Below are 12,261 nucleotides of genomic sequence, written 5' to 3'. Positions count from 1 at the left end.
GTTAGTTCAGGTTAGTTCAGGTTAGTTCAGGTTAGTTCAGGTTAGTTCAGGTTAGTTCAGGTTAGTTCAGGTTAGTTCAGGTTAGTTCAGGTTAGTTCAGGTTAGTTCAGGTTAGTTCAGGTTAGTTCAGGTTAGTTCAGGTTAGTTCAGGTTAGTTCAGGTTAGTTCAGGTTAGTTCAGGTTAGTTCAGGTTAGTTCAGGTTAGTTCAGGTTAGTTCAGGTTAGTTCAGGTTAGTTCAGGTTAGTTCAGGTTAGTTCAGGTTAGTTCAGGTTAGTTCAGGTTAGTTCAGGTTAGTTCAGGTTAGTTCAGGTTAGTTCAGGTTCCCGTGTGGGGTTGCTAGTCCCCCATCGGGCGCCTCCCCAGGTGGCGGATAGGGGAATGCCTTCCAGATATGGAGGGTACCGGTAAAAACAAAAAAACCGGGGCGGACCAAAACTAGCAAAAGAAACCAAGAAAAAAATTATGAATAAGAGTAAGGACAAAAATTTAAAAGTACAGTTACAGGGGAAGTCGGAAGCCCCAGTGCCTACTGGAGAGTTGCTGTCGAATCAGGGCACCTCTGGTCGAACTACTACTGAAACAAACAGATTACCTGCGGTGGATATCCAGGCCCGGGAAAATCTGCAAACTACTGGAAATAGCGAAATAACAATGAAGGAAGGATTTATATTTACCGAACCGAGCGTGATAAGTATTGCTAAAGGAGTGGTTAGAAAATCAGGGACAACAGAAATCGATAGGATAAAAAATAGTTTTGGAAGACAAAGAGCAATGAGCATACAAGAAACTAAAAAGAGAAAAATTGTTGACTTGGACATGAGTGGAAATACATCCAATGAATCTGAAAATGAGCTATTAGTATATAAAAAGAAAGAAAACCTAGATGCATTTATACTAATGGAGGCACTAGAATCAACGAAAAAACTAGTAAAAGAGCTGGAAAAATTCATAGAACAAAACACAAAAAGAGAGGTAAAGGATATAACTTCTAAACTAAAAGCACAAATGACAGCAATAAGCAGCAAAAATGTTGTAAAATGGCTTGAAGAAAATAAATATGATAAATATGAAAAACTAGTATTTGATGCAGACACAATGACAAAAAATCCGAACATGATAGAGGTAGGAACACAGACTATGAAGGAAGGAGAACTACAAAATATTGAAAGAACAGACAAATATGAAGATCTCGCGGAAGAAATGAATAAAATATGGGGAGAAGAAATATACAAAAATACCATAATTAAAGAGGGAAACCCAATGGAGGCTGAATGTGGAACAGTGAAAGTAGTAATGGTGAGAGACACAGACAAAGAATGGACAACGGAAATCCTGAGACAATATAAAACACAATATCCAGAAATAAAACATATCAAGGAAGAAATAAGCATAATTAAACAAATATACGAAATCCAAGGAAAAAGAGACCAGATTGTCAACAAAATAATTAAAATAACATACAGAAATACTAGGGAAGACCTCTTTAATAAAATATGCAAAATAAAAGAAAATAGTGAAAAGGGGGAATGCTTGATATTCCATGAGATACAAAATATAGATGTAGAAGACCTAAGAAAAATGATTGAAATAATAATACATGGAACTGGAATAACAGCAGAAATATATAGAGAAAAACAAATAACGAATAAACAGAAGGAAAAGAAGACATATGCGTTAATAGTGGAAACAAAGGAAAAAGATTATCAGAAAACTATGGAGGCTGTTAAAGAGAAACTAAAAAACAAAGAAAACAGAGCTATAATAGGAATAAGGAAAACCAGAAATGAAAGCGTGTTAATAACAATGGAAAGAGACGACGATGAGAGGAAAAAAATAGAAAACGCATTAAATGAAATAGAAGAAGGAAAAATAAAAATATTGGGAAAAAAAAACACAACACAAGTAATATACATTAAGGGTATGGACATCTTCACAACACAAAAAGATGTAAAAAAGGCAATAAATAAAGAAATACAAGGCATAGAGGAAAGTGACATTAAGATGAGCGCACTAAGACCTATGATAAATGGAACACAGGCAATAACAGTATTTACAACAAAAGAAATAGCAGAGAAACTACAAGAACTCAAGCATATTAAAATAGGAATGGTAAGAGCAGGAGTTTATAAAAGAATAGAAATTAAAAAATGTAATAGATGTTGGAAGTATGACCACCTTGAAAAAGAATGCAAAGACAAAGATAGAAAAAATTGCTGTTATAAATGTGGAAGCAGTGACCACTTGGTTAAAAATTGCGAAAATGAGGAGTATTGTCCGATATGCGAAAAAATTGGACATAGAGCAGGAAATGGAAAATGTTGGATATTTAGGGAAACGCTAGGAAAGGCCAGAAAGGCAATGAAAGAAAAGCAAGAACAAGAACAAAGAGAAAAACAAGGAGAAAAAGTGGAAGACGAAAGAAAGGAAAAACAAGAAAATAAGTAAAAAAAAAAAAAACAAAATGCTAAAAATATTACAAATAAACACAAACTGTAGTAAAATTGCACAGGATTTGGCAGAAAATACTGCCATTGAAAATAAAGTAGATATTATATTAATATCGGAACCACATATTAAAACAGTAAAAAATAACCCAAATTGGTATGTAGGAAAAATGACTAAAACAGCGATAAAAATACTAAATAAAGAATTGATAGTTAAAGGGAAGGGGGAACGAGAAGGATATGTATGGGTAAAACTGGATATGGGCTACGTGGTGGGGTGTTACAAAACACCAAACTGCTCAATTAAAGAATATGAAAAATATCTGACAGAAATGCAAATGGAAGTTGGAAGCTGGACTGGTGACAAAATAGTGGGAGGAGATTTCAACGCTAAAAATAAAGTATGGGGATCAACATATACGGACAAGAGAGGAAAAATATTACTGGAATGGGCAATGGCAATAGGCCTTACACCAATAAATGAAGGAGAGACACCTACTTGGACAAGGGGAGATATGGAATCAGTGATCGACGTAACATTTACAGGAGAAAACATGGTACCATTCATGAAATGGAGAGTTATGGAAGAGGAATCATTAAGTGACCATAGATACATAAGCTGCGAATACAAAAAAGAACAAAACGTGCCAAAAACAATAATGGAACCTACTATAAAATACAATGCTATAAATATAAAAAAATTTATAAGAGAATTGAAAAAAATCAACGAAAAGAATATAAAAACACCAGAAGACCTAGTTGAAATGATACAGAACATAAGCGTAGAAAGTATATTAAAATATAAAAACAAAGGAACATGGAAACCAAAATATTGGTGGAATGAAGACATCAAAAAACAAAGAAAAACATGCTTGACCATTAGAAGAAAAATAGTGCGAACAAGGAAGCAGCGAGAACTGAAGAACGAAGAACTGGAAAAACTGAAAGAAGAGTATAAGGTAGAAAAGAAAATACTAAAAAACGCCATACAAAAATCGAAAGAAAAAAAGTGGAAAGAAATATGTGATGAATTGGAAAATGACCTATGGGGAATGGGATACCAAATTGTAATGAAAAAATTACCAAAAACGAAAACTAAATTAGAGCCAATTTTTAGGGAGGAAATTATTGAACATCTATTTCCGAAAGAACCAAAACAAAACTTTGAAAAGAAAAAAACTGTAAAAGAAACACCTAAACTATTTAGTATAGAAGAGATCGATAAAACATTAATGCAAATGAAAAATAAAAAAGCTCCAGGAATAGATTGTATCACAACGGAAATATTGAAAATAGTCGGAAAAAATAGAATGGACATATTGGAAAAAATAATAAACGGGGAAATGAAAAAGACTGAGTTCTACGAAGGATGGAAAAAAGCAAGATTGGTACTGATCCCAAAACCTGGGAGGCCCGCTGAAAATCCCGGAAGCTATAGACCACTATGTATTATAAACACACTAGGAAAACTATATGAAAAATTAATAGCTGAAAGACTAATTACGGAAATGGAAAAAAAAATGGTTATATCGGAACAACAATACGGTTTTCGCAAAGGTAGGGCAACAATTACAGCATTAGAAAAAATAATGGGAATAGCAGAAAGGGAAAGAAAAAAACTCAAAAAATATAGAAACCTTGTCTTATTAACTACTGTAGATATAAGAAATGCATTTAACTCGGCATCTTGGAAAGTGATTATTGAAAAACTGGAAGAAGTTGGTATTTCTGAATATCTGGTAAATCTGATTAAGGCGTATTTAACAAATAGAAGTGTTATATATGGAGAAGGGAAAAACAAAAAAGAAAGGATGCTATCATGTGGGGTGCCTCAAGGTTCAGTACTTGGACCGCATCTATGGAATATTATATACAATGACGTCCTAAACCTTGCCCTGCCATACGGAGTGGAAACTGTCGCGTATGCTGATGACTTAGCTATAATCACAGTGGCAAAAAGTGAAACGGAATTAAAAGAAAATACTGAAAAAACAATAGAGTTGGTGAAAAGATGGATGATTGAGAACAAATTAGAGATGGAACCAAAAAAAACAGAAGCAATATTATTGATAGGAAGGAAAAAAGCAAAAAAATTTGAGTTAACATACGATGGATATAAAATTGAACCTGCACAGAAAATAAAATATTTGGGAATAACCTTAGATCAAAAAATTAATTTTAATGCACATTTAAATGTAGTAATTGAAAAGGCGGAGAAATCTATTACAGCTCTGAAACGAATAATGCCAAGAATCGGTGGCATAAAAGATATAAAAAGACAAATGTTGGCAAGGGTAACTGAATCAATAGTCTTGTATGCGGCTCCAATATGGAAAAATGCACTGAAGCGAGAAACAACAAAAAAAAAACTTCAAACGCTGCAACGCAAGATGACCCTGGCAGTTACCAGAGGGTACAGGACTGCTCCAACATCATCACTACAGGTGCTAAGTGGGCAAATACCCCTGGATCTTTTGGCTAATGAAAGGGGGAAAACATGGAAAAAAAACAAAGAAGAAAAACAGAAAGAAAGAGAAGAAACGATGGAGAAGTGGCAACAAAGATGGATGGAAATAGGAAATGAATGGACTAAGAAACTGATACCAAGTATAAAAACGTGGACAGAGAGGCGATATGGAGAAAATGGTTTTCACTTGACACAATTCTTGACAGGGCATGGGTGTTTTCGGGCATACTTAAAAAAAATTGGGAAAATAGATAACGAAAATTGTATATATTGCAAAAAAGAAAAAGATGATGTGGAGCATACTTTCTTTAGATGTTTGAAATGGCGAGAGAAAAGGGAAGAACTGTATGAAAAAATAGGACTGGAACTGACACCTAGTAACATAATGAGAAAGATGATTGAAAGTAAAGAAAATTTCGAATTGATTGTGAAACACATAAATGAAATATTATATAAAAAAGAGCAGGATGAGCGAAATGAACAAAGAACATAAAAGAGAATACTAGTCAAGAAGAAAGGAAAGTGAGAGTAAAAGAAAAGGAAATGGAAGAAAAGCTAAGACAAATACCACCCCCCCCCCTGAAGAAATGCCTTGCGGCGGTTCCGGGGGGGACACAGGGTGAAGAGAGGAGGGTTTTAGTGGGTAGGCGCCCCCTTCGTAGGGGGGGAGGCGAATCCCACATAACCCGGTCGCCAGAATATCAGACCGGGTACCTATGAAGGTTTCCCTCCTCTATCAAAAAAAAAAAAAAAAAAAAAAAAAAAAAAAAAAAAAAAAAAAAAAAAAAAAAAAGGTTAGTTCAGGTTAGTTCAGGTTAGTTCAGGTTAGTTCAGGTTAGTTCAGGTTAGTTCAGGTTAGTTCAGGTTAGTTCAGGTTAGTTCAGGTTAGTTCAGGTTAGTTCAGGTTAGTTCAGGTTAGTTCAGGTTAGTTCAGGTTAGTTCAGGTTAGTTCAGGTTAGTTCAGGTTAGTTCAGGTTAGTTCAGGTTAGTTCAGGTTAGTTCAGGTTAGTTCAGGTTAGTTCAGGTTAGTTCAGGTTAGTTCAGGTTAGTTCAGGTTAGTTCAGGTTAGTTCAGGTTAGTTCAGGTTAGTTCAGGTTAGTTCAGGTTAGTTCAGGTTAGTTCAGGTTAGTTCAGGTTAGTTCAGGTTAGTTCAGGTTAGTTCAGGTTAGTTCAGGTTAGTTCAGGTTAGTTCAGGTTAGTTCAGGTTAGTTCAGGTTAGTTCAGGTTAGTTCAGGTTAGTTCAGGTTAGTTCAGGTTAGTTCAGGTTAGTTCAGGTTAGTTCAGGTTAGTTCAGGTTAGTTCAGGTTAGTTCAGGTTAGTTCAGGTTAGTTCAGGTTAGTTCAGGTTAGTTCAGGTTAGTTCAGGTTAGTTCAGGTTAGTTCAGGTTAGTTCAGGTTAGTTCAGGTTAGTTCAGGTTAGTTCAGGTTAGTTCAGGTTAGTTCAGGTTAGTTCAGGTTAGTTCAGGTTAGTTCAGGTTAGTTCAGGTTAGTTCAGGTTAGTTCAGGTTAGTTCAGGTTAGTTCAGGTTAGTTCAGGTTAGTTCAGGTTAGTTCAGGTTAGTTCAGGTTAGTTCAGGTTAGTTCAGGTTAGTTCAGGTTAGTTCAGGTTAGTTCAGGTTAGTTCAGGTTAGTTCAGGTTAGTTCAGGTTAGTTCAGGTTAGTTCAGGTTAGTTCAGGTTAGTTCAGGTTAGTTCAGGTTAGTTCAGGTTAGTTCAGGTTAGTTCAGGTTAGTTCAGGTTAGTTCAGGTTAGTTCAGGTTAGTTCAGGTTAGTTCAGGTTAGTTCAGGTTAGTTCAGGTTAGTTCAGGTTAGTTCAGGTTAGTTCAGGTTAGTTCAGGTTAGTTCAGGTTAGTTCAGGTTAGTTCAGGTTAGTTCAGGTTAGTTCAGGTTAGTTCAGGTTAGTTCAGGTTAGTTCAGGTTAGTTCAGGTTAGTTCAGGTTAGTTCAGGTTAGTTCAGGTTAGTTCAGGTTAGTTCAGGTTAGTTCAGGTTAGTTCAGGTTAGTTCAGGTTAGTTCAGGTTAGTTCAGGTTAGTTCAGGTTAGTTCAGGTTAGTTCAGGTTAGTTCAGGTTAGTTCAGGTTAGTTCAGGTTAGTTCAGGTTAGTTCAGGTTAGTTCAGGTTAGTTCAGGTTAGTTCAGGTTAGTTCAGGTTAGTTCAGGTTAGTTCAGGTTAGTTCAGGTTAGTTCAGGTTAGTTCAGGTTAGTTCAGGTTAGTTCAGGTTAGTTCAGGTTAGTTCAGGTTAGTTCAGGTTAGTTCAGGTTAGTTCAGGTTAGTTCAGGTTAGTTCAGGTTAGTTCAGGTTAGTTCAGGTTAGTTCAGGTTAGTTCAGGTTAGTTCAGGTTAGTTCAGGTTAGTTCAGGTTAGTTCAGGTTAGTTCAGGTTAGTTCAGGTTAGTTCAGGTTAGTTCAGGTTAGTTCAGGTTAGTTCAGGTTAGTTCAGGTTAGTTCAGGTTAGTTCAGGTTAGTTCAGGTTAGTTCAGGTTAGTTCAGGTTAGTTCAGGTTAGTTCAGGTTAGTTCAGGTTAGTTCAGGTTAGTTCAGGTTAGTTCAGGTTAGTTCAGGTTAGTTCAGGTTAGTTCAGGTTAGTTCAGGTTAGTTCAGGTTAGTTCAGGTTAGTTCAGGTTAGTTCAGGTTAGTTCAGGTTAGTTCAGGTTAGTTCAGGTTAGTTCAGGTTAGTTCAGGTTAGTTCAGGTTAGTTCAGGTTAGTTCAGGTTAGTTCAGGTTAGTTCAGGTTAGTTCAGGTTAGTTCAGGTTAGTTCAGGTTAGTTCAGGTTAGTTCAGGTTAGTTCAGGTTAGTTCAGGTTAGTTCAGGTTAGTTCAGGTTAGTTCAGGTTAGTTCAGGTTAGTTCAGGTTAGTTCAGGTTAGTTCAGGTTAGTTCAGGTTAGTTCAGGTTAGTTCAGGTTAGTTCAGGTTAGTTCAGGTTAGTTCAGGTTAGTTCAGGTTAGTTCAGGTTAGTTCAGGTTAGTTCAGGTTAGTTCAGGTTAGTTCAGGTTAGTTCAGGTTAGTTCAGGTTAGTTCAGGTTAGTTCAGGTTAGTTCAGGTTAGTTCAGGTTAGTTCAGGTTAGTTCAGGTTAGTTCAGGTTAGTTCAGGTTAGTTCAGGTTAGTTCAGGTTAGTTCAGGTTAGTTCAGGTTAGTTCAGGTTAGTTCAGGTTAGTTCAGGTTAGTTCAGGTTAGTTCAGGTTAGTTCAGGTTAGTTCAGGTTAGTTCAGGTTAGTTCAGGTTAGTTCAGGTTAGTTCAGGTTAGTTCAGGTTAGTTCAGGTTAGTTCAGGTTAGTTCAGGTTAGTTCAGGTTAGTTCAGGTTAGTTCAGGTTAGTTCAGGTTAGTTCAGGTTAGTTCAGGTTAGTTCAGGTTAGTTCAGGTTAGTTCAGGTTAGTTCAGGTTAGTTCAGGTTAGTTCAGGTTAGTTCAGGTTAGTTCAGGTTAGTTCAGGTTAGTTCAGGTTAGTTCAGGTTAGTTCAGGTTAGTTCAGGTTAGTTCAGGTTAGTTCAGGTTAGTTCAGGTTAGTTCAGGTTAGTTCAGGTTAGTTCAGGTTAGTTCAGGTTAGTTCAGGTTAGTTCAGGTTAGTTCAGGTTAGTTCAGGTTAGTTCAGGTTAGTTCAGGTTAGTTCAGGTTAGTTCAGGTTAGTTCAGGTTAGTTCAGGTTAGTTCAGGTTAGTTCAGGTTAGTTCAGGTTAGTTCAGGTTAGTTCAGGTTAGTTCAGGTTAGTTCAGGTTAGTTCAGGTTAGTTCAGGTTAGTTCAGGTTAGTTCAGGTTAGTTCAGGTTAGTTCAGGTTAGTTCAGGTTAGTTCAGGTTAGTTCAGGTTAGTTCAGGTTAGTTCAGGTTAGTTCAGGTTAGTTCAGGTTAGTTCAGGTTAGTTCAGGTTAGTTCAGGTTAGTTCAGGTTAGTTCAGGTTAGTTCAGGTTAGTTCAGGTTAGTTCAGGTTAGTTCAGGTTAGTTCAGGTTAGTTCAGGTTAGTTCAGGTTAGTTCAGGTTAGTTCAGGTTAGTTCAGGTTAGTTCAGGTTAGTTCAGGTTAGTTCAGGTTAGTTCAGGTTAGTTCAGGTTAGTTCAGGTTAGTTCAGGTTAGTTCAGGTTAGTTCAGGTTAGTTCAGGTTAGTTCAGGTTAGTTCAGGTTAGTTCAGGTTAGTTCAGGTTAGTTCAGGTTAGTTCAGGTTAGTTCAGGTTAGTTCAGGTTAGTTCAGGTTAGTTCAGGTTAGTTCAGGTTAGTTCAGGTTAGTTCAGGTTAGTTCAGGTTAGTTCAGGTTAGTTCAGGTTAGTTCAGGTTAGTTCAGGTTAGTTCAGGTTAGTTCAGGTTAGTTCAGGTTAGTTCAGGTTAGTTCAGGTTAGTTCAGGTTAGTTCAGGTTAGTTCAGGTTAGTTCAGGTTAGTTCAGGTTAGTTCAGGTTAGTTCAGGTTAGTTCAGGTTAGTTCAGGTTAGTTCAGGTTAGTTCAGGTTAGTTCAGGTTAGTTCAGGTTAGTTCAGGTTAGTTCAGGTTAGTTCAGGTTAGTTCAGGTTAGTTCAGGTTAGTTCAGGTTAGTTCAGGTTAGTTCAGGTTAGTTCAGGTTAGTTCAGGTTAGTTCAGGTTAGTTCAGGTTAGTTCAGGTTAGTTCAGGTTAGTTCAGGTTAGTTCAGGTTAGTTCAGGTTAGTTCAGGTTAGTTCAGGTTAGTTCAGGTTAGTTCAGGTTAGTTCAGGTTAGTTCAGGTTAGTTCAGGTTAGTTCAGGTTAGTTCAGGTTAGTTCAGGTTAGTTCAGGTTAGTTCAGGTTAGTTCAGGTTAGTTCAGGTTAGTTCAGGTTAGTTCAGGTTAGTTCAGGTTAGTTCAGGTTAGTTCAGGTTAGTTCAGGTTAGTTCAGGTTAGTTCAGGTTAGTTCAGGTTAGTTCAGGTTAGTTCAGGTTAGTTCAGGTTAGTTCAGGTTAGTTCAGGTTAGTTCAGGTTAGTTCAGGTTAGTTCAGGTTAGTTCAGGTTAGTTCAGGTTAGTTCAGGTTAGTTCAGGTTAGTTCAGGTTAGTTCAGGTTAGTTCAGGTTAGTTCAGGTTAGTTCAGGTTAGTTCAGGTTAGTTCAGGTTAGTTCAGGTTAGTTCAGGTTAGTTCAGGTTAGTTCAGGTTAGTTCAGGTTAGTTCAGGTTAGTTCAGGTTAGTTCAGGTTAGTTCAGGTTAGTTCAGGTTAGTTCAGGTTAGTTCAGGTTAGTTCAGGTTAGTTCAGGTTAGTTCAGGTTAGTTCAGGTTAGTTCAGGTTAGTTCAGGTTAGTTCAGGTTAGTTCAGGTTAGTTCAGGTTAGTTCAGGTTAGTTCAGGTTAGTTCAGGTTAGTTCAGGTTAGTTCAGGTTAGTTCAGGTTAGTTCAGGTTAGTTCAGGTTAGTTCAGGTTAGTTCAGGTTAGTTCAGGTTAGTTCAGGTTAGTTCAGGTTAGTTCAGGTTAGTTCAGGTTAGTTCAGGTTAGTTCAGGTTAGTTCAGGTTAGTTCAGGTTAGTTCAGGTTAGTTCAGGTTAGTTCAGGTTAGTTCAGGTTAGTTCAGGTTAGTTCAGGTTAGTTCAGGTTAGTTCAGGTTAGTTCAGGTTAGTTCAGGTTAGTTCAGGTTAGTTCAGGTTAGTTCAGGTTAGTTCAGGTTAGTTCAGGTTAGTTCAGGTTAGTTCAGGTTAGTTCAGGTTAGTTCAGGTTAGTTCAGGTTAGTTCAGGTTAGTTCAGGTTAGTTCAGGTTAGTTCAGGTTAGTTCAGGTTAGTTCAGGTTAGTTCAGGTTAGTTCAGGTTAGTTCAGGTTAGTTCAGGTTAGTTCAGGTTAGTTCAGGTTAGTTCAGGTTAGTTCAGGTTAGTTCAGGTTAGTTCAGGTTAGTTCAGGTTAGTTCAGGTTAGTTCAGGTTAGTTCAGGTTAGTTCAGGTTAGTTCAGGTTAGTTCAGGTTAGTTCAGGTTAGTTCAGGTTAGTTCAGGTTAGTTCAGGTTAGTTCAGGTTAGTTCAGGTTAGTTCAGGTTAGTTCAGGTTAGTTCAGGTTAGTTCAGGTTAGTTCAGGTTAGTTCAGGTTAGTTCAGGTTAGTTCAGGTTAGTTCAGGTTAGTTCAGGTTAGTTCAGGTTAGTTCAGGTTAGTTCAGGTTAGTTCAGGTTAGTTCAGGTTAGTTCAGGTTAGTTCAGGTTAGTTCAGGTTAGTTCAGGTTAGTTCAGGTTAGTTCAGGTTAGTTCAGGTTAGTTCAGGTTAGTTCAGGTTAGTTCAGGTTAGTTCAGGTTAGTTCAGGTTAGTTCAGGTTAGTTCAGGTTAGTTCAGGTTAGTTCAGGTTAGTTCAGGTTAGTTCAGGTTAGTTCAGGTTAGTTCAGGTTAGTTCAGGTTAGTTCAGGTTAGTTCAGGTTAGTTCAGGTTAGTTCAGGTTAGTTCAGGTTAGTTCAGGTTAGTTCAGGTTAGTTCAGGTTAGTTCAGGTTAGTTCAGGTTAGTTCAGGTTAGTTCAGGTTAGTTCAGGTTAGTTCAGGTTAGTTCAGGTTAGTTCAGGTTAGTTCAGGTTAGTTCAGGTTAGTTCAGGTTAGTTCAGGTTAGTTCAGGTTAGTTCAGGTTAGTTCAGGTTAGTTCAGGTTAGTTCAGGTTAGTTCAGGTTAGTTCAGGTTAGTTCAGGTTAGTTCAGGTTAGTTCAGGTTAGTTCAGGTTAGTTCAGGTTAGTTCAGGTTAGTTCAGGTTAGTTCAGGTTAGTTCAGGTTAGTTCAGGTTAGTTCAGGTTAGTTCAGGTTAGTTCAGGTTAGTTCAGGTTAGTTCAGGTTAGTTCAGGTTAGTTCAGGTTAGTTCAGGTTAGTTCAGGTTAGTTCAGGTTAGTTCAGGTTAGTTCAGGTTAGTTCAGGTTAGTTCAGGTTAGTTCAGGTTAGTTCAGGTTAGTTCAGGTTAGTTCAGGTTAGTTCAGGTTAGTTCAGGTTAGTTCAGGTTAGTTCAGGTTAGTTCAGGTTAGTTCAGGTTAGTTCAGGTTAGTTCAGGTTAGTTCAGGTTAGTTCAGGTTAGTTCAGGTTAGTTCAGGTTAGTTCAGGTTAGTTCAGGTTAGTTCAGGTTAGTTCAGGTTAGTTCAGGTTAGTTCAGGTTAGTTCAGGTTAGTTCAGGTTAGTTCAGGTTAGTTCAGGTTAGTTCAGGTTAGTTCAGGTTAGTTCAGGTTAGTTCAGGTTAGTTCAGGTTAGTTCAGGTTAGTTCAGGTTAGTTCAGGTTAGTTCAGGTTAGTTCAGGTTAGTTCAGGTTAGTTCAGGTTAGTTCAGGTTAGTTCAGGTTAGTTCAGGTTAGTTCAGGTTAGTTCAGGTTAGTTCAGGTTAGTTCAGGTTAGTTCAGGTTAGTTCAGGTTAGTTCAGGTTAGTTCAGGTTAGTTCAGGTTAGTTCAGGTTAGTTCAGGTTAGTTCAGGTTAGTTCAGGTTAGTTCAGGTTAA

General features: G+C 37.4%; 1 protein-coding gene across 1 annotated transcript; it reads left to right on the top strand.

The window, feature by feature from the left end:
- Positions 1-463: 463 nt before the first annotated feature.
- LOC136350203 (putative autophagy-related protein 11) lies at positions 464-2,446 on the top strand. Its single transcript, XM_066301718.1, has one exon. The coding sequence runs from the start codon at positions 464-466 to the stop codon at positions 2,444-2,446; it is 1,983 nt and encodes a 660-aa protein (XP_066157815.1).
- Positions 2,447-12,261: the final 9,815 nt, after the last annotated feature.

The sequence above is a fragment of the Euwallacea fornicatus genome, unplaced genomic scaffold (genome assembly GCF_040115645.1).
Source record: "Euwallacea fornicatus isolate EFF26 unplaced genomic scaffold, ASM4011564v1 scaffold_185, whole genome shotgun sequence".
Lineage (NCBI taxonomy): Eukaryota > Metazoa > Arthropoda > Insecta > Coleoptera > Curculionidae > Euwallacea > Euwallacea fornicatus.
The sequence above is the reverse complement of the archived record's forward strand: the minus strand, read 5'-3'. Positions and strand labels throughout refer to the sequence as shown.